Source organism: Tympanuchus pallidicinctus, unplaced genomic scaffold (assembly GCF_026119805.1).
Source record: "Tympanuchus pallidicinctus isolate F22 unplaced genomic scaffold, pur_lepc_1.0 scaffold3, whole genome shotgun sequence".
NCBI classification, from domain to species: Eukaryota; Metazoa; Chordata; class Aves; order Galliformes; family Phasianidae; genus Tympanuchus; species Tympanuchus pallidicinctus.
In genome coordinates this window covers 88,905,624-88,931,414 of record NW_026294747.1, presented here as the reverse complement: position 1 = coordinate 88,931,414, position 25,791 = coordinate 88,905,624, and the positions used below count along the sequence as shown (strand labels likewise).

Sequence of the window (25,791 nt, the reverse complement as noted above, 5' to 3'; positions counted from 1 at the left end):
AACCACACAGCCTTGCAGCCTTCCTTAGATGGAGCCGAATTCTCTCAGCTCTGCAACATGGATTTCAGTTCTAACAACCAGTAACACTACTAACTCCTCTTCACAGCCTTCAAAATTGTCTGCAGATGGAGATAATGGAACACTACAGCTCGATACAGAGCCATTTGGCTGTGCTTTCAACACATAAGGTAAAAGACAGAAGCAGAAATCTGACAAAAGGTGAGCTTTAGTTTGCCTTGACAGTGGAAAGAAAAACTTTACTAAGAGAATTGCACTGCTTACTTTATGGGTTCTCAGTTCACAGGAGCAATAAATCAGTTTTTGTGATTGTCATCTATAAAAGGCAAAAACTACATAATCACTCAGTTTTAATACTGCTACTATTCTAGGTTTTGTGATCAGATCTGGGAAAAATAAATGTTATATATTTGCTCTTGCTTGGCTCAAGGAGTATAAGTAACAACTAAAAACACAAAGGTAACTCAGTAAACTCAGTAGAACTACCTTTTTTGTTTTGTTTTGTTGTTAATGAAATGCATCCATTTAAAGTTTGTGTCCGGATTCTGAAATAATGCAGTAGGTATAGGTACCATTTGTGGAAGTGCTTGATGGATGGCATAGCAAAAAATGAACTCCAAAGAAATTACTAAAGATAAAATATACTTCTGATATTTTTTTCTTCGTAATCATTTATTCCACCAGCAGAGACAGATAGAACTGACCAAATTAATGTGTCATTCTAGCCACGAATACACAGAGTGATTCATCTAAGATCTAGCTCTCTGTTATTTTGAAATATACTGTTTTCCTGTTGGAATTCTCATGGATCATGAAAGAGTAGATTAAAGGATTCAAAAGTGGTTCCCAAAGCACTTTTAAAATCCTGTGTAAATATTGAGGAATAACTGGTTTTCAATAAAAGTTAAGAATGAATACAGCTCAGAAGCTAATGCAGGCACTGAGATCTCATCTGTGAGAAGCCCAGGAATGAGTGCAATACCTGCTCTGACCTGCCAAAATCTGAATTCTCAGCACAATAACTGCTTTCCCCTGCGCAAGTGCTGCCTAAAGAAACAATGTGTAGGACTTTCAATCAGAGCACTGAAAACAAAGATAAAAATATGTTGATCATACAATAACAACTTCATATCAAGAAATGTCTCAAGCTTATTAAAAAAAAATCTTATCAAACACTTTAGTTCAATTCAAAATTACAAAGAGTATATAAATATAAAGTGAACTGTCAGCTGCATAACATGATTTTTCACCATAGTCACTACCATTAGCTGTGCATTTTCATCAGCAACAAAAAAGATCTCACATGCAGCACCTGTAGAAACCTGCACCAGCGGAGGTGACCCACTGTTACTGTTGCCAACACTAAAATGCACCACCCACCACTTGCTGTGCTCACATCCATGTTTGGTCTCCATAAATGTTCAGCAAACATCCATAAGCTTTAGTGAGTGCCATTTCTTCTGCATGGAGGAATTCAATTCCACCCCTTTACTTCACATGCACTTTCATGTCAGACATCATTCTGTGAGACTGCCCCTCTGCTGCCATCTGTCACACAGCAAGAATATGTAACAAAATATTGATAGGAAGGTTCAACCTCTACTGCCATACCACCATCTGCCTCTGACATCATGGACCAACATAATAAAATGGGAGGAATTGCTTTCAGAACATCCCTTGTATATAGATCTATTTATATAATCTCTCTATTATTATCATTACTGTTATTTCTCTCTTTCTTTTCTGTCTTAGTAAGTAGTTTTTACCTCAACCCTTGAGTTCTACCCACTGGGAAGAAATCACACTGGGAGGTGAGGGCGTGAGCAAAAAGCTATGTAGTGTTCAGCTGCTTGCCAGCTTAAACCACAACAGAAAATAACTGATAAATTCTTGGATGGGAAAAGAAAGGGAAATGAAAGGGAAACAGTATTTTTCAGTATGAAGAAGGAGGGATAAACACGTTTTCCAGAGGAGCCTTTTTTTCACTTCCTGCTGCTTAAAATTAAAAGCTTCTGGAAAAGACTTACAAACTCCAGCAAGTAATGTAGAGAGAGTAGTTGAACAAATCAGGTGAAAACAAGTGCAGAAGGGAACAGTTAATAGGCAGTTTCAGTAGGCAGACTGTGTAAGTTGGTCAAACTTGTTCATGGAAAATGCTGCCTTAGAGTTGCACAGCTGGCAAGACGTTCAAGGCAAGGAAAGCCATCCCTGTAGAGAAACCAAGGGAATTGTCTTGCTGAGCATGTGTGTGAATAACAGTCATGCCTCATGAGAATGGAAAGTTGTTCATTCAAACAACATTTGCATATAAATTTCTAGACATCTTAATCCTGAATAGCTCAGTCTTGCAGCTGAAGAAACCTGACTACCACTTTGTGAAGGCATGGAGGATCTGAGTGGGTGTAGCAGCTCATATGAGTGCAAACAGCAGTCTTATGAGCAATGAATTTATTCTTTTATCATCTCCATTGCTAGTCAAAGTGACATTGACTTCTTATAGCTAATGCTTGCATGCAGTTATCTCTCTGGATCAGGGGAGGCAGAATAGGAAATACACAGATAAACCTTAAATATCAAAGTTTGTCCAGACCAAACCTATTCATTGGCATCGCTTCTCTTCTGGAATAAGCAGGCTAGAGAAAAAAAAAAAAAAAAAAAAAAAAAATTGTACAAAACCAGTGCTTGCTTACTTCCATGCCTTGAGCTGTTTGTTTCAACAAATCTCAGTATGTGCGTTCTGAACCATTTTTGCATATGCTGCCAACAAATAGCACCTAAATTTTACCCCTTTTTTTTTTTTTTTTTTTTTTGTATCATCTGTGCTTACATAGAGCTGTGTACCGCAACAAATAAGGTTTGAAATTAACAACTTTCGTCTTTTTTTCTCCTCTCTGAGAAAAAAAATGAAATGAAAACATTAGCATTTTTTAGTTCTTTCCAACATGGGATCAACATACATGAAGATCCACTGAGCAGGCTTTCAGCTCCAGAAAGCTGAACTAAACTAAAACTTGAGCACCATAAGCTTGTTAAGCTTCTGTCTACTAGCTAAGGCACTTGAGTAAAAAAATCAAGTTTTCAGAGATAACAACCTCCTGTAGTTCACACTATAATCACCCAAGTTTTGAAGAAAATGTAAATGTATACCTATATTTGAAGTGTCCTGAAGCTGAGAGTCTCCTTTTTTTGTCTTCATTCAAAAACAGTGGTGGAAGTGATACAAAATATCTGATACAATCTTGGTAAGCAGTATGGGGAGGAGTAGAATTTTATGAAGCTGCTTCACAGAACAGAAAGTTCTCTAATATGCAGGCCAGTAAATTTGCTTTGGAAAGAGTACAAGTTGATAAATCTCCCTGTCTATGCTTTCTGTCGATTGATACGATAAGATATATTTTACTTAAAATTAGGATTGTCTGAAGCTCAGTGGATTTAATTATTTGTAATTATCCAGTTGTTGTCAGTCTGTGGCCATTTTATGACAGTGCTATCTACTGTGTGGGTCAGGTTCAACTGTATATCTTTTCAAACACAGAATTAATGTACTATTGATGAAACCATTACTAGAACCAAATTAAAGTCTGGACTGATGTATTGGTCCACAGGGTGCTGTCAGACATGAAAGGAGTAATTAGTATTCATTACCTCATACTCTGCAACATTCCAATTATTAATGAACTTCAGCTGCTGGACTGTACCATATCTATCACAAATACCTTTCTAGTCTTTCTTTATTAGGAAGAAAAAAAATACCAAAGTGCCTGACACAACTACAAAAATAAACAAATAATAGAAATTAATCCAGAATGAGGGAAACTCTCCTTCTTTAGTAATACAGGGGTGCATATATTACTGGAGCCTCACAAAGGAGACATTCCTCATCTTAAGCAAGCTGTGGAACATGTCAGGTAGGTCAGGTAGTGCTGCTAAAATACTCACCCAGAGAACTTGATTTCAAGTCTTGGTACAGGGCAAGAGTGCATCTTCCAGTAGCTTCATGTATTCAAGGAGATACGAGCTGTTGCTTAAAGTTACAGCATGGGCACGAATGCTTGAAATTCTGGATGGTGGAAGAGGGAGATAAGTCTTAACTGATCTGTACAAAACCAGATATCAGTTTTACTGAATATATCTTTCATATATTCTCCTGAAATAATCTCAATCTGTGCAAGCAGTCTGAATGTTCTTTGAGTATTATTTGAGGCCCGTCAAGAAATGCTTTAGGAATATCTCTAATTTTTACCGAAAAGCGAATTGTATTCTCAAACATGAAAAGTCTACTTCGTGAATGTGTTGATTGAAAACAGAAATAGAATAGGAGAAGCCTTTAGGACTTAAAAATAAATTCATAATTGAGTGGAAAAAATAACAAGGCATTTCAGCCAGCCAGATCAAACATTTAATGTGGTTTACGTGGTTTACTCATGCGACTTAAAATCAGTATTGTTCTTTAGGCTGACAGGTGCATGGGAGACACAGCAGTTACACTGGAAGCTTTCATGTAAAGTGATAGAAGACTTCACAGTCTAACATGGTTTTGTACAAACTGTTGTGGATAAACTCAATGATTTTGCCTATTATCATCCATGAAAATGTATTTAGAGTACCTGAACTAGATCACAGGAATTCATTTTGATGGTATTTTCTTATTTTTATAGGTTTTTTTTTTTTTTTTTTTTTTTTTTTTTTTTTTTTTTTTTTATTCCCCAAAAAATCTAGAAAAAAAAGGAAGGTGTAGAAACTAAAATTGAGATTCATAGACACACCCAGAGCGTGTTGTATGCCTGCTTACTAGGTGCAACAGTTTCAGAGAGAGAAGACACAGTAAGTCAGCATTGAATTACCCGGTTTGAATCTGAATCTCCCTCTTGAACACCTATCTCCAGACATCTGAGTTGGAGTGCTGCTACCTTTCCAATGAGAGTTTGGGACAGCTTCTGTTCTTGGACTTCCTTTATTTATCTATTTCTTTGTTTTAAAATATAGAATTATACATTTGCACTTTGAATTGAGGAAATCTCCTGCATATATGTATTACATTTCAAGTCCAGTTCAAGAATTGAGAAGGTTTTTTTTAATCCAATCGGGTGCAAATACTGACATTTTAATATCCATTCATCATCAGTTTTTAGGCATTGAATTTTAAAATAAACAAATAACTTCATGAAAAGTTATGAAATAGTAAGCATAAAGTGTCAAATCAAAGCAATATATATCCTGCTGTCATGGACAAACTCTGATTACAAAAGTATACCTTCCCTTTTTACCTGTATGCCTTCCAAGTAGGGAATCAAGTATGGGATTGATAGATTCAGCGCTGTTTCTGATTAGTATAATCTCTCCACAAGCCAAAGTTGTATCAACAGTCTTCAGAAAACTTTCCATGAAAAGGAACAAAACTCCTCAAATATTAGAAAAGAGATGATCATAGGCAGAATTCTATAATAAAACTGAAGAACCTTTTCTAAAATAGCTTCGTTAAATTGTGCAAAATTGTTCACAAAGACTTCCTTGTTAAGAGTTCTAAAATTTGGATTTAAACATATTTACATTTATGCTTTTCTAGTCCTAGAAAATATACTGCTGAAGATTTTCCTGTAAGCAAACATGAGAATCAGGCCCCACACTGAAGATCTAGAAACCAGGGAGGGAGAGTACACATCTACTAACATTTTTTTTTAACTTTATACTTAAGTATTGTAGATTTCTACAAAATAAACATTTTCTTCAATGATTAGACTGAATAACTTGGGAGACCTCTGCTTCAATAGGCAGCAATTAGGGAGCAGACAATTGTGGAAGATAAATAATTAGGACAAGCTAGCTTTGTGCAGAAGTGTATTGCAAAGTATGAGTGAAATTCACAAATATTTATAATGTTTGGGTAAGGGAAAAAATAAGGGCAGGTGGTCAAAAAGAGGAGCAGACAGGATAAATGATTAACAGTTTTAAAACATGAGACATTGCTGTGACCACTTGCTATGTAATTTCATGTTTTATCTGGAATTCAGTCAAATTAACTCAGATAACTCTTAACTGGAGCAGCTCAAGACTTAAATAGTTGCCTCCCTAAATCAAGGTAAATATGAAAAATAATATGAACAGATCAATTGCATGGAAGTGCTTTCAAATTATGTGTCATCCAGTAAAAGCAACAAGAATTAGAACTGTACTTATTTATCTGCGAAGGACCAGATATTACCTCATGCTTTGAATGCAGTACTCTGGATTGAATTTTCTCTTCCTTTAGGTGCATGTGCAGTGTTTTGCTGACTACGCTGTACAGAACAAGCTATGTCATACCATCAGGATTTGCACCTTACCGTGGAAAATTGATTTGCCCTTCCCAACTTGTTTTTTATTCTCTCCTCAACACTTGAACAAAGTACAACAAAATGCCTCCTTTTAAGCACCATTTCAAATGGAAAATGATACTACAGGTAAATAAGCTGCAGTGTTTTTAGTATTCCAAGTAGTCAAGTAAATGCATTCCAACACAGAGCAAACACAAAACTTGGAGGAAGTTCAGAGAGCATGAAAGCCAGCCTTTCAGCACACACATAACCCTTCTCTCCTAGATGTATGTCTTTAAAATCTGCTCTGTATTTATTCTTTGTCCGTTTAATTCCTGGTTTCTAGGGATCCATCATCACAGGGCAGTGCTCACAGTGCGTCAGAATGGTGTCAAGTTCTGCTGACATCTCATCACCAAGCCTGTTACCTTGTTGCTCTGTGCTGCATTTGGAGCATCATCCATCAGGTTAGCATGGTCTGATCATAGGAACAGGAAACTTTGAGGCAGAGTGAAACACAATAAACCACCAAGATCAGCAGGCACCAAGACGTGATCAGTGCAATGATAACTGGGCTGAAGTAGTTTAAAGATTTTCCTGGCAGGATATTAAAGAGGACCCTTGTCAACTCAAGATGCAAAAGAATCAGTTTATGGTATTTATCTTGGATTTTCGAAAATGTATTTTCATTTAGGTTGCTTACTTCATAAAATACATTTATATTTGAGAAGGTAAACCCATGCATTGTAAATTTCAGGGTGTATGGATTCTAATATTGCAAATTCAATGCTCAAGCATGCTCTTGAGCAGGTATTTCTGGAATCAGTGTTTAATTTAACCAGTGAAATGCAGGACAAATTCCCACCAATTTCTTTGCCACGTTATCCCAGGTTTCCTTCCTTAGACATACATAGTCCTTTCTGCTGGCTTGCAGGCTTGAGATTATCTTAAAAATGCACCTTAACATCTAAAGCATGCACAGTTTTTATACAAAAATCATTACATATATATAAGTTGAGCCAAATTTTCACATTAGTAAGAACTAAACAATACATCCAATGAAGTTTCTGTGACAGAAACATCACAGTTGCCAGAGTAGGATAAATACATAATTCTGTCCAAAAGCATCTAAACTCTGATTCTAATTACCAAGTCCAAAATAAAAGAACCAGATAGACGTATATCCTTGAAAGCATTTAACATACATATCTCCTGCATATAACACATTTATTTAAAAGTACCAAAATATGACAAGGTGATTTCTTCTGTCTCTGGACTGTAAAACAAACAATGTACTCACTTCCATGAACTGAAATAATTCTTTGTGGATAAAAACAAGCAACAGAGTATTATCAGGATTTCTACACAAGTTTTTACGCAATACAATAAATGTGTTCTAAGATGAAAGCTTATACTTCACGACATGGTACTGGTTGTTGTTCTTTCTAAAGATTATTATAAATAACTAAAACTAACAATTTTTAACATCACCTTCTATATGCACTTCTCAGTCTTTTCCATTTGCAGGAAAATAATCTAATCTGAAATAAGGTCTTTTATTTATGTCTTTTTATATATAACCATCTTAAAAATACAAAATTACAGTGTAAACTATTTTTATTTTTAAAAGTTTCCATCCATTGCATAGGATGCTTAAAAAATAATGATGTTTTTTTCCAGGGCCCCACTGTCAAAACTGAATAAAGGGAGGGCATTTTCCTACCTAGTGTTATGCTGCAAGGTGGAAGGAAGTACTGAAAGGACTTTATCTGCAGACAAAGTTTTGGTTGGAGAGATCAGGGAAATGTTTTGAGCAAGACATAGATCCACATAAATTATTATTTTTTTAACTCTCAAAAAGCAAATAGCTGCAAAAAAAGATGGCATTGAAGCTCTGAGTGCTGACCTTGGGAAGTCAGGATTCAGCTTTAACTGTGAATTTCTGGAGTGTCCTCAGGCAACTTAGCTCATCTGCTGTGCCTTAGCTCAGTGATTTAAAATAGGGGCAAGCATTCCACTCTTCACATGCACCTTCAGCTCTAATTGTGGTACAGCACTGAGATTTGTGGCAGACATGAGATGTGGAACAAGCTGGAAGAAGTCAGGAGCACCTACATCAGTGAGGAGGAAAGGAACAAGGAAGGACAAGGAAGACAAGGTGTCAATGCTGCAAAGGCAACAACACTAGAACAACCCAGCACAGAGTGTGCAGCAACACAGGCATGATGTAAGTTTATGCCAGTCACACCATGTCATGCTACAGCCATACTGTATGAGCAGTGTTAGAGAGATAAATGAAGTGGCAGAAACAGGTGAAATATAGGTCTCCTATTTAGTAGACTACAGATTAAAATACTGAAGCATCCAAGTGAGAAAGATTTGCGGATACAACTTCAAGAATGAGAGGCTCTCATGGAATTGGAAAGGGAAGGAACTCTCTTTTCCTTACGCCCTCATTATGCTCAAAGTACTGATAAAAGTATTTTGTACTGGAATGCATATACTGGAAATCAGACAGCGACAGGTATTTCATAGCCACTTTTAAACATGATTAATAATCAACAACAAATACTCCAAATTTTTGAGAGACTGTGACTTCAGCAAACTAGACTCCTCAGTTTAGACTGCCATTTTGTACGGTAAAATATCACCGTTGCTTTAGAAAAAGAATCCAGAAATGTTCCATCTTTTCCCAACTGTATGGGTCTGTGAAGGCTCCAAAGAAAGGTGCAAATGCTGCTGCTGACATAACATCATCACATACAGTTTTCTTTCATGTTTTGAGGTTTTCAACAGGTTGGCTCCAATGCACTTTTTCAGACTGCAGAGCAAGACTAGACAATATTTCCTGAACAACTTGGAAGTGACAGAACGTTCAACCCTCACATTAAAAACAAAAGAAAAGCACTACAGGAAATGTTCTCTGTCAGTCAGGGATAGACTTCCTAAGGCTCTCAGGCTTGAAAAAATTCATACTTTCTGGTGGCAATTTGAACCCTTTGAATCTGAAAAATTTGGATAGAACTCTTCATTAAAAGCTTTTTATGTTTTTCCCTTATATTTTTTCCTCCCCTTTTTTGATGTTTTTGCTTAGGGCAAGTACACTGTGGTAGGCATACTGCACCACTGACAGTATCTGGCATGTGCAGGCAGATACAGCAAGGTGGTGGTGCTTTGAGTCAAGGCAATCACTTCTGGACAGATTCAGAAAAGGCAGTGTAAGGAAAAGAGACTGTCAGGAAGAAAAGGAAGTACGAAGGGGGAAGGAAATGAGGTTTGAAAAGCCCACTAACTTCATCCTGTCCAACTCTCAACCCATCACCACCATGTTCACTGAGCCAAATCCCTCAGTGCCACATCTACATGGTTCTTGAAGACATATTAGAGTCACCTTCACCATATTTCAGAGGGCAGAATGACTGATGTAAAACAAGGGTGAGCAAGAAAGAAGGGAAACACACTGTTCTTTACCCACTATCAGTACAGACATTTTTCAGAGTGGTGACGTTAATAAAAAAATATTTTTTTCCAGACATGTACTTGTTTTAATCAAAATCAGTGAAAAGCTTGGAATAGACAGAATTCCCCCATGGTTTCTTCCATTTAAAAAATAAATCTCTGTGTTTAAACAAACAAAATAATAGAACAACTGGTAAAGCTGATATTTATGAAGAATATTACTTCTATGTTTTTCAGGCAATCAGGAAGTAAAGTCGTTAACCAGAAGACATGAAGAAATGGAACTCTGTAAAATACAGTGCTTTATTGTTAGCACTGAAATTTTTTACAATGAAAATGCAGTAAGGCAGTGTGAGAAGGCCTCCCAAGCCCCAGTTACATTAATAAGAGCCACTTAACCAGTGACAAGTAAAGGGTTACTTCCATGGAAAGCTAAAACAGTAATACTTATATAGAAGAGTTTTGTTTTGAAGTATTTTAGACAGCAGTTTTTTTCCTATAAATATCACAGTATTCTTCCTTAAATCATTAAGTGAAGGCAACAAGACAAAAATCCATTAATTTACAAGAGAGCTTTTTGATTTATCCATTCTCTCCTCTTGTTGTCACTGACTGGAAAGTCATAAACAATAAAGAGCACCCACCTCATTCTCCAGAATAGCTTTGGAATTTGAAGATTTACTAAACATAGAATGATTGTCTATTTAAATCTTCAGTAATTTTACCGTACCACCCAAGCACCATAAATCACTAGTGACATTGGCTAACAAGGGTTTAAGAGTTGGAACATGCAGTGTAATAAATTTCCAGACAGTTAAAAATCACTATAATTTTATTCTAATGCATTATAGATTGCCTGTAATGTCATCCTGGCCGGGGTGACCCATTTCTAATTTTGAACAGCTGTTCAGCTCGGGAGTTAGTTAATGATTAAATATAAATTGCCTGATTTATTAGTCTGAATGGTTGAGCTTGCAGGTCAATGCTATATAGACAAAATCATCAGTCTTGATGCTTTTCAGAACATAAGTGTCTCCTGTTCTAGTCAAAAAGAATTTATTCTCAGCAGAAAAGATGTGACATTCTCAATTAATCCTTTTAAATATTACCCCCCTTAACTTACACAAAAACATCACTAATAAAAGCTCATATCTTGTAAAAAAACTTAACTAGGCATAAAGTTTCAAATCCAATCCAGAGTACTCACTGTCAGCAAGGCCCGTTGGCTTCCACAGGATCTCCAAAGGCTTTGAGGATCTGCTGGGCTAGGTCTACAGGGACTGACTCAGGCATGTTGAGGAAAACAAGAATACTCATATGCAGATAACATTGCTACACACCATTGACTTCACTGTTGTTCTGCAAAGCAAAGATTATTCACACACTACAAGTTTCTGAGTGTACTGATCTTAGAATCAGAGAACAAAAAGGGATCTGTTTTAACTTCCAAAAATGGAACTGTTTATTTATTTATTTTTTAAAATTATTTTTAGCTTTATACTTTAATGTTGCATTTCTTACAAACTGATTTAATCTTTTTAATTGCCAATTTCTGCTGAGAGATTTGCAGAAACAAAAATATTCTTTCTGTGAACCTGGAAAGAAAGGACACAATGATCTTATGAAATCCAAGTTAAAACATTTATGAAAAAGTTATTAAGGCTATCTTTGGTATAGTATTTTAGCTATTCTTTGAAGCCCTTATTTACTGTTATTTATACTTATTTGTGAAAAAGGAATGAATAAAACTCTAAAGGGTGAACCAAGACAGACGATTTGTGTAAGACTTAGGAGAGAGCACAGCAATGCTGTGGCTGATTTAAATGGCCAGTAACCATTAAAGAAGCATGTGTTAGTTTTAATGGTGTTTGTCTATAAATAAAGGCAAAAACCACAATGAAATATATGCATAATTCTAATGTAAATTATATTCATTCTTATTTAAAAATGAATGGTTTCTGCAAGAGGGAAAAACAGAAGCAAGCAGCAAATATCTGATTGGTGCCTTCCACTTAAGTACAATCAAAAGTGCAGTGAAGGCAGATGAAGGGTGACTCCATCCTGACCTAAGGATTATTCAGTCTTTCTGCTCATTAACTAGAGGCTGCCCAGGCTGTCAGGATGTGTTCTCAGTTATGTATAAATGTGGTGCCTTACTTATTGAGATTTCTCCTTAGCAATCATGCCAATATCAGTCATTCAGTAATACCTGCTTTTTTTCTTTCCTTTAGGAAATGCAAAGTTATATTCCTCAGTTGCAGTGCAGCACATTTTGCTTCTCAGGATTTTATTACTCTCTCTTTTTTTTTCATTTAAAAGATTCTTTACGAGGGTCAGCTCAGGTGTCACTCCCAGCATTTTGTCCTTACAACATCTTCAAAATTTGCTTCTACATTTAATGGAACATTTCAAATATTTCAAAACTCACACCAACTACAATATTCAGGCAAAGTCCTCTTACCTCAGGTCCCTTGACCAACCTGTTGGTCATCTCAGTAGTGTTGTTTATTTGGATGGTTGACATCATCTCTGTCTGTCTTCCTCTGCAACTGATTTCTGAAACGAAGGTGTGAGTTTACACAAATTGCTATCCAAGACCTTACCAAGTAAAGGGATTCATTTAAATGTTGAAGTGTAAGGTTGCTTTGTGTTGCTGTTTTATTTGCTTTTATTTCAAGTAACATATTTTAATAATAATGTTAGATAGCGCCTTTAAGTTCAAAGGATAAAAATTTCTGAGGAAATGTTTTGTTGTACTCTTTGCTCTTTCTGCAGCTTCTGGAACAGCATAATTAAGCACACTGTCATTTAGACAAAAAAAGTAAAAAAGGAAAAAAGAAAGAAAGATTGGAACCCCCTACCAGAAGTTGATTTAAATGGAAGAGATTAGGTGCTTGAAGACGATTATAAGTGGATAAAAATTTCTGCTAGATGACAATGAACTATATTACTGAAGGATCTGAAGACCCCACAGAACTTTCTGTTTAGTATTCTAGATGGCTGAGAACATTGTAAATATCTCCTGGGTGCTTCAGATCATTTAAAATTGCACCAAAGAAGGGAAAGAAAAAGCAAGAAAAAATAGCTAGCTAACTTTTTTATAAAGAGCTCATGGCATAAAATCCGGCAATTTGCTATTGGGCAAACAGGATGGCTTTACCAGTACCAGGAAAGAGACAGATATCCTGAGTGCCTATCCACACTTTAACCATTGTCTTTTGCACTCTGCTTGAAGCACAGTAATGTGCCCTCTCTCTGCTTTCAGGCATTTCCTCCTGAACTCACCTCAACTCAGGATCAGCCACTTCTGCCATATAACTGGGGACTCACTTAGCTGTAGTGTTTTCTCCAGATTTCCTTTATAGAGCACTCAGGTTGACATTGCATTCTTAAATAAATCACATATATATATATTTTCTGTTAATGCCTGTGTAGTTAAAGCAGCTGAAAGACGAACAGGAACTAATTTTTTTAAATTGTGGTTTAAGTTTCAACATCCTGTTCTGAAAAAAAGTATCCTCCACAAGAATGCACTTGGCCCAACTTTTAGCTTTAACACTAATGACATATTACCTTACATCCTCTTTTATTTTTGCATATGGTAGTCTTAGTTACTGGAATACATACATGAGCGTACAATCAGAATTTTCACAAATACTTTTAGAAGGTAACTGCAGTCTCTCAAAGGATGGAGATTCAATTTCATTTAACTTAAAAAAATTGTGAAAAGAAATCCATTTTTAAATTTTCTATTTCCTAATCTGTTTTTCTTTCCACTTAGTGTAAATGCATAGCAATTGTTCAACTAAGTAGACAAATGTCTATGCTTGTATATTAAAATTTAAACCTGCAATATATGATCTGCAGTTATCACCATCCAAGGAATATTTTTTCAATCATCTTTAAAACACAGTAAAACAACATAGAGCTTTAGTAGTAGTACTGGCTTGTATGTATTTGACATTAAAAAAATTACTGTGACAATACTCATTACAATAATGCCCATGTTTGATAAGAATTTAATTTGTCATTTAAAGATATATTCTGGAAACCATGAAAAGTGGAAAGAGGTTTGTTTACTGTGCTGTCTCTGCTGAAGATGTATTATTGATTACCAACAGCTGCAGCAATTATCATTACTGAAAACTGCTGCCCACAAAAACTTCCATATGAAAAATATGTACAACTCTCCTCTCTCTCTCAAGCAACAGAAAGAAACTGAATTATGAGTCAGGGAGCACAGCACAGCAGTGAGTGCAGGAGCAGAGATCACTAACAACTGATACTCTGCCCTCACTGTCTATTCTTTAGAAAATTAGATAGAGGAAGGTTGGAAAGAGACAGGCAAATAAATGAGCAGAAGGAAAAACGACAAGGAAAAACTGAAGTGTAGGGTGCAACTGAACATAGAGATTGATTTGTGGATGCTGATAAGAAAACATTAATGTCACTTTAATGTGTTGAATCAAAAGAGACAAGATAGAAGAGTAACTGACTCATTGCTCTTACTGAATTTGTTTAGCTCCAGAATAGAGAGGGCTATCGAGAAGCTAACATTCATAAATGACAGACAGAGTCTCTCTTTTCTGTTCTGCTTGATTTGATGCAAATGTGAAAGGATTTACACTGGTGGAGTACTTTCTCCTGTGGCTGAACATAGAGGTCTTGTGCAAGCTTAAAAGAAGTTTAACCCCTCAGAAGACAGCAAATAGGGCAGCACAGCAAGTTGACTTCTGAAGAAGTGGTGTGAGATGAAACCTTCCCACAAATTGGATTCAAATCAGATAGAGAGATATACGTAAGAATGGCTGTGCATCAGGAGTTACCTTCCTTCAGGGTTAGAGGACTTCTATGTTTTACAGACTATGGAAGCATACAGGTGAAATAAGGAGCAAGAGCATTCTGCATACTGACTATGTACATGGAGTTACCAGTACCTAAGGTCAATCAAATCTAGGCCTACTTTTTTTACACTCTTTCCCAGAATAAATACAAGTTTGCCTTCTCTTTATACTCATTTCACAGGCTCCTCTCTGTAGTCAACTATACCTTTAAAATGTCTCCTATAAGCCAACTGGAACAGCTTGCATAGGGCAGAGGGACATATAACAAAATACTGTAAAGCAGATAGGAAGTTAACCACCGTTGGGAAAATGGAGCTGATGAAAGCTTCCTGGATGTGAAACTCGCTGGAAAAGTGGAAGATATTGGTTAAAATTTAGAGTGCTTCATGCTAACTCTAAAAATGAATGCCAGCAAAAAGTCAGTGTATGTAACAGACTTTGCCATGGGACATCATGTTGAACATCAAGTCTTTCTGCTTGTGGATTAATGCAAGTTTTGAGCTGAGGAACTCAATATGATTTTAAGTGTAAGACAGGACACTACAGTCCCTTAATCACATAAGACCGTCCAGTAGAGATGAAAAACTGCACACCATGTTATTTCCTGTTGACAGTTGTTTGCATGTTCAGTTGTAGAACGCTAAGCCCAGAAAGTGGAGGACTTATGAAATGCCAGCTATAATTACGGTTAAAACAAAGCCAAGCACGTTGTTGGATTTCATGGTATAAGTGAATATGAATTCAATTAAATAGCAGAAATGCAAAGACAGGAGTAAGTCCTGTGGAGTTCCTTCCACCTGCTGAACCTCTCAGCAGTGGCTAAGTGACTCAGCCATCTTATCATCCTCCAGCACTTCACAGGTACTACACAGGTACAGGTATTTGACACTAAGGAGCAGAAGCCAGTGTAATTGCGTCTGTCTGTGATACAATTTTTTTATAGTAGAAACATCTTGAATGATAATTTCATAAAGTAGGTGTCAAAGAATTCTTATAAAAGATGCTTAAACTTCCTTCTAAGATTTGGAGGTCTTTTTAAGTTCCATTATGCACTAACATGCAATTTTTGTTTTCCTATAGTTGCCAATTTCAGGGAAAAAAAAAAAACAATGGCTTTTATACACACATCTTCATGGTTTCACAGGCACTTTGATCATTTCCAGTCTGGCACACAGTTATCAGATAGGACATGATTTAAACATGTAATTAAAAGGCAGTTGCTCCAAACACATCCAAATCTTTTCTTTAAATCTCTTTCTCCTTATTGATGCCTCAATGACTGACCAGATTAAAAATGCCTAGGAATGCATCTAATAAGTGATACATAGTAATCAAGAAGTATTCTTGAACAGCTCATTATTTTCCTTCCAATATGCACTATTTTCCATCAATCAACAGAGAATTTAATCTACCACAACTCTCTCCACTCAACAGTATTATGAGCTCTGGAGCTCATACTCTTACAAGTAATATCTACTGGAAAATCACAAGTTAAGAAGCTAAAGAACAACTTAAAGATGTTCATCAAGTTATCAGCTGTTCTATGAATCAGTTATCTGGATCTTCTCACAGTGCAAAAGGAAGCCTGTCAGAACATGCAATATGGGCTGTATAAAGTAGTTAGCAAAAAAAAACCAAACTCATAATAAGTGGCAGTGTGACAAATGTTAGCCTAACACAGGAAACAGATAACTGCAAATGGAACTGCAGTTTTTTCTGTGGTGCAGAACTCTTTTCCCACCAGGAACTCAGTAAAGTTGAGAAAATAAACTGCTGCTAATCAACTCCAAAAAATTTATGAAGAGATGGAAGTGGAAGCCAATAAATAATAAAAGACAGGACGAGGCTTAAAGTTGGAAACTTACTCAGCAGCAAGATCACCTTAAATAAGAAAAGATTTTTGGAGATACTAACAGACAAAGAATAGAGATATATTAGTGCTCTCCTCTGAGGGACACTTAAAAAAAGAACAACAACAAACCTCTCTGAGTTTCAAGGGTGACTGCTGTGTATTAAAATTAATAATAAAAAGTAATTAAGGGCAATTTTGTCCAAAAAAATATTTGCATTTAATAAACATCCATTAGTGTAGCTATATGCAGTAATAAAAAAGACTTTTCAATCAAGATATTTTTTAGTGTAGATACAACATTCATTAGGGTCGATGAGATGAATAGGTCACAGGAAGGCTATATCACAAGTAGGGAAAAATACATGTTGTACCAGCTGGTGGGATTTTGGGGGTGAAGGACAGAGAGAACTAGAAGAGGAAGGTTGATCAATGCTATTTTTGTTTAACCATTAAATCTTTATCTCCAGAACAGGAAAAGCTGGGTGCTATAGTAGCAGGAGAACGAATTGGGAATTACTGAAGGAAAGAATAAAACTTTCAGATACCGTAATCCACAGTTTTCTGAGAGTTTCATTAAAAGCAAGTCTTTTTCATTCTCTCAAATTGATACTTTAAGAGAAAAGAGTGAGAACAATCCCCACATTATGAAACCAACCAGCCTTCATTTATTGCTTGATAACTTAACTTGAGATTCAGGTCTAAATACTCACAACAGAAAGAGTCAAGACAAAGCCTTCTGAATTCAGTTAATGCTACGCCTTTCGAATCATTTAAAGTTGTATTTGATAAGTCAGAGTAATTAGCTTGCAGTAGAGGAACTCTTTCCACCCACCATCTCCCCAAGATACCAAAAGTGTCTTTGTTTGTTTCAGGAGTGTTTTGTGTTGCAGTTACTCCATTAAATGAATAATTTAATAAACATCCACAAATAATCCCTCAGAAATGTTCAGTGGGTACTTGCTGGTAAGCATAATCCATTCAGTCAATGCAGAAAATATTTTTGTCAGTAAAAGTACGTACATAGTCAAATTTTCTGCTTCTAATGCATGTATGCATGTGTATGTGTTTGGAAGTCTTTCAAAAAAATCAGAGGAGGTTTGATGATATTTTAATGACAAGCTTGAGCACAGACGAGCTGGAAATGCCACAGTCCTTTACTCTAGTTATTCTGATAGTCCAGTAGCTTACTTATAAACACTCAGCATACATATCTAGTAAAAATCATAGCCAATGATTTGTACCAACTTTTATTTTGGTTTACTAACCTATTTGGTATAACATGTCCAGGTGGCTTTTGGGATATTCAGCAATTTCTTAGGGGCAGCTTCATGTACACTCACCAAAACCACTGAATGTTGTGCAGTAGGAAAATATAATGACAATGCTCGATGTAAATATATCCTTAATACTTTAGTTGAGAAGTAATAAAATAGATTAAAAACAAAACAAAACAAATTAAATAGATAAATTAAATGGGCTCAATATATTAGAAAAGTATGCATATAAGTTAAGTATTGCTTAAAATAAGCTTCTTCCTGATTGTGTGTAGATTCTCTTTAGCTGCTGCTAAATTAGTATTTGCCTAGATCAATACACAACATTTTGACTCTACTTCACTGTACACCTTAAGAAGACATACAACATAAGTACAGTAGAAAAAATATTGGTTTCATATTTGTTACCAAATTTGCAAATAACTTCTGTTGAAAGATTTTCATGTTACTCTGTTGGTCTTTTATTACAAATATTTGCTTTATAACCATTCATCTACACATCAGTGAAACACGTAGAGATTTCTTTCAATATATAGGGAGAGACTAGAGGATATGCAATTATAGCTCATGTAAGGGTATTTTAAGCAGAACCAAGTACATTCTCAGGAGGGCCTATTTTTCAGCTGAAATTAATCTATATATAACTTTTTCATAGTTTTAGAATACAAGTGTAAGAGAAGCATTAAGTTTAAGTACATTTCTAACCTAATTATCTATCTTGTAATTAAATTATAATCTGCTATCATACTAGAATGAATGAAGCAAACTTGCTACCAAATGTTCAAGGGAATCACAGATGATGAGCTATATGTCTTACACTCTAGACAGCCAGACTCGGATGGACATTTTGATTTAAACACTACATTTGGAGATGAATATTTCCCAACTGTTCAACATAATGAAAATTGAAAGGATCTGGACACCCACACCTCTTTTCCAGCTTTTATTATTTCTAAAAATAAATACATATATACGTTCTGTCAAGTACAGAATATCTTCCTTGGAAGGAGGCTGCATTTTCCTCAGAACACTAAATTCAGCTTTCTAAGATAATAAAGACCTTCAATAACAGAAATTTCCCCATCAGTGCTAGTAAAGAGAGGAATTGGTACACAAACAACTAAGTGAAATTTACTGTATTGATAACCCAGGCACACACTCCTTATCATAGTTTATTAAAGCTTTAAAGAAGTTATCAACCTGCAAGAAAAGAAGTTCCAGTGCATTATTTCTCTTCCATTTCAAAGAACCAGAAGCTAACTCCTAGTTTCATCACAAATGCAAAACTGAAATCTTGCATTAAGTTGTTGCTTTGGAAACATAATGCTGTAAAAGCAAAAACATTATTTCCCTCCAAATCCTGCAGAATTTACCCTCACAAACATATTTTGTGACTTGTGTAAGAAGTTTTTAGACATGAGATAAATATCGCAAAATTCTCTCCCTTTGTCTTTTCATCTATTTTTCTTATTAATAAATTCACATGGTGCTCAGGCTGGCTTAAACTTGTCACCAAACTCATGCAGAAGAGAACAAAGCAGAATAAGCATTTATCCCCTTAAATTAAAGACTTAAATTGTGAGAAAATAAATATATTATTTAGTTTCTCCTTCTCTGCCTCCAATTTTTAAGTATCCTTTTCTCCTCTAATTTCAGATCCTATACCATATCCCACAGGCCATGAAATTTCCCATAAAGACTTCCAGAGATTTCTAGCTTTGGTCATTGGGCACTTTCTCTTATAAGTCAGTAAAAACCACTACTGCAGCAGTACTATTTGTTGCAGCCACTGGAGGGTTGGTAAAGGCTTTCAGATCTGTAAGATTAACCTGAAAAAGGAAAAGCAGAGAAACACGTGCAGGACTGTGCAGTAATAGTGGATTTGTTCCACAGAACTTTCTATTAGCAGGAATTTTGAAGTCTATCACTAATATTACACTATGAAATATTCATGATCACAGCCTCTGCAATTCTGTATGTAAGGTGCAACGTAGGCTGATGGGAAGTGTAACACCAGTTCAGGTACCTGTTTTTGCACAGAAAAACAGAAAATCAAAGAAAACAGCAGGGAGACAATAGTCAGTCTTGGCCATACACTGTGGTGTTCCCTGCAAAGTAAAACATTCACTGTATTTTTTGAGCATAGATGAACGCATTGGATTTGTTAAAACAGCCTCCATCTTTTGGTAAATTTGCTTCATTCTTTTTGTTTCCTGTCCTAAATCTGAAACTGTAGGGCTAAAACAAAGGGGTAAACAAAAGAAAATAATATATCCTGTATGAAAACAGTATTTATTTCATTTCGGGCTTGGAAATTAAACATATCAATGTAAGCAGATTCAGATTCATCAAAAGTCTTTTTTTGGCTCAGATTGACTTTATTTCACTTAGCTTCAGTTTTAAGTGAAATCTGAGCACCTTCACAACTTCCTGCACTGACATAACTAGCAGTTTAAAAGCTGATTATAATTCCATGGGTGCAAATCTATCTGGTAGATTTTCCCTGGAGGGCACTGTGACATCTGCAGTTGCATATTTGGGAGATTATCATGCATATTTCTCAGGACACATTGCTTGGGGCTGAAGTTGGTTATACAAGCTCATTATTATCCTTGTACCTCATGCTCATCTCACAGGCATGTTTCCTGTTGGGTCTTGCTTAAACAAGTCTAATTAGAGAGAAGGAGGATATCACAGTGATCAAGATGTTAATATTTGGATCAAGCATTGTGCTTTAGAAATAACAAGCCTCTATAAGAATGCAGGATCCTTACAAAATTTATTTTTACAACTGTCAGGGGCACTTTCCATGTATCCATTTCTTAGAAGGGACATAAACAGACATTAGCCATGGAAATAACAAGGATTAAAAATCAATATTCCTTACGCCAGAAGTGTTACAAATAAAGTTAAATCTTTGTCTCTTGTGAAAGAGAAGTGCTGAACAGAACTGGTGTAGCTTTTAGGATGAAATTCCCAGTTCTTATTGGTTTGCACCTAAGTCACAGTGTATTTTTAAATTAATAAATAAATTAATTAAATAATGGATATACAGTTGCAGCTTTAAATTTATCTATATAGTCTCTAAGAAAGTTTGAGGCTCACGTTATCAAAATTAACTTGAAGAAATTTAAAACTCAGTCAAGATACTCCTTTGGTTAAACTTACTAAGCATTTAAGCAGGTGAAAAAGCATCACTCAAAGTATGTAGCAATTCTTACATGAGACAGTATTCTTCATTAAAACGAACAGTTAATATAAGTCACATTCCATTACAGTTCTGTCTCTTTTTTCCCTTACACTTAGTTACTTATTGTGTGCTGATGCTCAAATCAAATACAGGACATGTTCACTTTTCTTAAGGGAGAGAAAAACAAACAAGTTGCAGATAACGTTTAGAAAATTATTTCTTAAATATATTTCCCTTCACGAGAGATGAAGGAGATTTTCACTCTTTCTCCAGAAGTTTAGTCCCCTTCACATCAATAATTTCTACACTATAGAGATCTTAAGTGATGGCCAAATTGTTAGAAAAGCTAGAAGGAATGTACCCTATTGTGTGCCATTAGCAATCAGACCATGAGCACAGCACCTTAAACATGCAATGCAAACAGCATACTTCAACTGAGAGAGGTAAATCAGAAAAGCTGGTCGGTGTGCATTCATCTTTGTCCCCAGTCCCCAGCTAATGTCACTGTCCTGTACCCACCTACAACCTCCTCTGTTTGATTTCTTCTTCTGGCAGGGTTCCCATCTAAAAAGGCAGTGTCACATGCATCTTCCTCTGGGAACCTCTCTGGCTGGAAGCATTCAGAGCACACAGACTGCTCATAAAATGACAGCAGTGTTACTGTCCAGTATTTTAAACCTCAGTAGTGCAACATTCATAGTCAGACCCTTGTTGATTACTGTATGGATATGTAGTTCTGCCATGTTTACAGGACATCCAAGCTGTTCCCATGTTTCCTGAGGAGTCTGATCTAAAGTGACTTCCACTCTTCATCTTTTTTTACATAACGCTTCACTCTGGGGAATACCTCTGGGACATTTAATGGCTCAAGTGTTGTAAAACTGAGAACATCTTTATAAACAAACTACAGTCTGAAACCTGCAGAACAGGAAAGCCAGAATAATTTTTTAAAAAAGCAGTGCATTTTAATCAGTTCCAAAGATTAATCACAAATTACTAGCTGGTGGGTTATTGGTTTGGGGACCTTTGGTAACAAAAAGATTAGGAGAAGATTAATATTCAGAAGCCTCCATTAGCCTTAAAGCAATGTAGCATTAAACAACACCTTAATTCCAGTGAGAATGTTTCACAAGTGCAATAAAACAATGAGCAGGAGAATATGGTAGTCATCAATGCAACATGCTGAATGTCATCTCTGAAACAAGGTATCCTACAGGTACTATTATCCCATGACAGTCACTGGATGTGGTTCACCTAGTTGCTTAATGAATGCTTTATTTTTTGATCATCGTAAATTGTAGCATCATAAGCACATAGATCTTATAGGGGGAAAGCACCAAAGAAAAGAGATTGTTAGGACATTGAGCTTTTTGATCCAATTTGCTTAAGTTTAATTGATTGCACTGTTTTGACTTGAAACTTCGTAGCAATTTTTGATCCCTACAGAAGATATGGACTAGTGAAATGCTGAAATCCATAATTAGCATAATGCAAAGAAATATAAAGGTCCTGACCCAGCCTTCATTTATGTCAGTGGAAAAAACCACTTTTCCTTCATTAAAATTAGGGTGAGGCACAAGGTTATTATTGAAAGTACTAACTATCAGCTAATAATAATGTCTTTTAAAAAACCAAAACAAAAGTGAATGAAAGTTCTGACTGCTCCTAAACAGCATAGCTTTCTCCATTCACCAGCATCTGAAATAGGTTTACAATTTTTTTGGCAATTTAAAGTTTCCATAGCTTAAAATCAGATGTGAACAGCTATTGTGAGTTCTTTAAAATTTTCTCTCTGCAGTACTGATAAATGACACAATGGACCTAAGGTTTTGTAGAAATGCTGGAGTTGAATGAGTCTTTCAGATTTAAAGGCAGAAGAGCTTCAGTTTATAGCATTCGATACTTCAGTGTTTAATTTCAAAAACTGCACTTTTAACAGTAGATTCAAATTATGGAATCAAAATGAAACTGCATTTCTATCCAGTTTGTGGTGAGAGAAAATACACTAAACCTCTATGTTTCCAATGTGGAAGTTGAAAGTAATATTTATAGGCTGAACTGAGAGGAGTAGGAGGAAGATTCAACATTGATGACGCATACAATTAGGAACTCCATTATAATCTTAAAATGCAAGGCTTGCACCTTGCAGTATCGCAATGTACTGGAATGGACTTTTGTATCAATCGAGTTGTTCAATTCACCTAGAGCCTCAAAGCCTTTAGAAATCTGAAGTGCTCAGAGATGACTCTCTGACCTTTACTGTATTACAAATAGGTCTGATTCTCAAGATCCACATCCATTAAATGCTTGAATGAGCTCAGTATTTATTGTTCTTTCATCTCATTAAAACAGCTAAAAGGTTGGGAAAAGGCATAATGTAAAGAAAGGTCAAGTGGTAATCACGGTGTGAAATGCTGTTACATGTGTAAGTATAATAATTCTTTAGACTTTATGCTCCCTGGAGAGGAAGTTGTTCAAAACTATTCACCTAAAAAGGCTTATTTTCTACTAAATATAGCTCAACAGCACTAAACGAGGGAATTAGACCGACCTTTTGCTCCTCTGCTTTGACAATGGCCTTTTCTTGGCTCACTTTCTCAGTCTGAAACCCTATCTTAGCAATCAAAGCTTCAGCATCTTGATTTCTCAGTTGCAGTTCTGGCTCTTGTGAAGCAAGTTTGAATTTTAGATCTTCTACCTACAGGGAAAAAGATAATGCATTATTAAGGAGTCAGGATCATTAGCTATCATTCTTGAGAAATTCTAACAATACGTGCCCCAAGAAGTTGATCTACAAACAAAATTCATGTACACTTCATGGATCTCTATTAAAAGCATCACCTTTTATTTCCATATGACAGCTCATATTTGTAGCTCACAGAATTTTGATGACTTTGAGAACTTTGTAAGAATAGTCTAACTGCACCTGCTGCACAGCTCCCTCAGAATGCTCAAATGTCCATCTAGTTGCTGAAGCTGTTTTGTGATCGGGTGTTTCAGCATAGAACGATAGACTGGTTTAGGTTGGAAGGGACCTTAAAAATCTAGTTTCAACATTTCTGCTGTTGGCAAGGACACCTTCCAGTTGACCAGAGCCTACTGGACCTGGCACTGAATAAACACGTTACCTGTGTAACTTGCTTCAGTGCCTCACCACCCTACGAGGAAGGAATTTCTTCCTTACATCTAATCTAAATATACCCTCTTTTAGTTTAAAGACATTACTTCTTGTCCTATCACTATATGTCCTTCTAAAAAGTTCCTCACCAACTTTCCTGCAGGCCCTCTTTAGTTACTAGAAGGTTGCTATAAGGTCTCCCTGGAACCTTCTCTTCTCTAGGCTGAACAATTCCAGCTCTCTCAGCCCGTTTTTACAAGAGAGGTGCTCAAGCCTCTCATCTTTTTGGCTCTCCTCTGGACTTGTTCCCACAGCTCAATGCCTTTCTTGTGCTGAATGCAGTACTGCAGGTGGGGTTTCAGGTAGGCAGAGTAGAGGGGGACAATCACCATCCTTGCCCAACTAGTCATGATTCTTTTGATGCAGCCCAAGCTGTCTTTCTGGACTACAAGTTGGCTTGTGTTGAATTTTTCATCACCCAACATCTCCAAGTCCTTTTCTTTCAATATGACCTCAATGCAATCTTTGTCCAGTTTGTATCTGTGCTAGGGATTGCCTCAACCCACGTGCACCTGACCTTGTTGAACTTCATGAGGTTTGTGCAGGCCCACCTCTCAAACCTGTTAAGGTCCTCCTGGATGGTATCCCTTACCTCTAGCTCGTTGACCACACCTCATAGCTGGGTGCCATCACCATCTTGCTGAGGGTGTACGCAGTCCCACTGAACATGTCACCAACAAAGATGTTAAATAGCGTCTGACCCATTACTGACCCCTGAAAATCCTACTTCTGACTGATCTCCACCTGGACATTGAGCTATTGACTGCAACTCTTAGAGTATAACCATTCAACCATCCAAGTGATCCATCTGTCAGATTACCATTTGGTCATTGTCAAATTAGAATTCAGAGTATTTTAATCATTGTTTAAGCTATGCTATTTCTAATAGACATCAGTTACACTTTCCTGACTATTTTTGCAGGGCTTTAGATGGAGAAGTGGGAATGAACCAGTCAGCTCCCGATGTTAAACTCATGTAGCAATACAAAGCTGTGATGCTATGCAAAGATGTAACTGAGCATTTCATTTATTTCATCTACATTTTTCATGTGAAACACACGGGTGGTTTTTTTGTTTGTTTGTTTTTTGTTTTAAATAAAGATACTACTAGATTACATCTAATCATGAGTAGGTGTGTGTGTGGAGAAAGGCTGAAAGCAGCCTCCCCATCCCTGACTTGCCACAAATGAGACAGCAGCATTGAGTGGGGGCTAAGTGGCACTAACCCCACAAGAAGCAGACTGCTGATGTAAGGCTCCAGCTGTCTTTGTTACCATTCAGTTGGCCATGGGCCATGCACAAAAATCCCCACATACAGAGCTTCATCTTCTTGTGATTTGACTTTCACCTGACACTTGCATTCCACCGCTATCCTCTAGGTGCATGTCATAAGCCCTGAAATTGCAAATGGATTCCTGAGTGGCTGAGCATAACCAAGGAACAGGAACAAATGAAATTTGAGAGCAAAGAAAGGTCTCAAAAACGACGGAAGAAGATACTAAGGATGGCTCACTCATAACAGTATTCTTCAAAGTTTACCTAAAACATCATTTTGTCATCATGTAAAGGACACTGAACTTAAATGAGTCTCCTCCAACTTTTTTTTGCATATAAATCAGTTAATTCTGTGCTGGCATTCATGAAGCCTTCATTCCCATAGAAGCAAAGTGCTTCAACAGTTTT

At 36.4% G+C, this 25,791-nt stretch overlaps 1 protein-coding gene across 1 annotated transcript in view; it reads right to left on the bottom strand.

Moving 5' to 3' along the window:
• LOC128085223 (dynein axonemal heavy chain 11-like) overlaps positions 1–24,440 on the bottom strand; it is a 36,890-nt gene extending 12,450 nt beyond the window's left edge. The window contains 2 exon segments of the mRNA XM_052692309.1: positions 23,482–23,628; positions 24,306–24,440. Coding sequence (XP_052548269.1) covers positions 23,482–23,628; positions 24,306–24,440 — 282 coding nt within the window.
• Between the last annotated feature and the right edge of the window lie 1,351 nt (positions 24,441–25,791).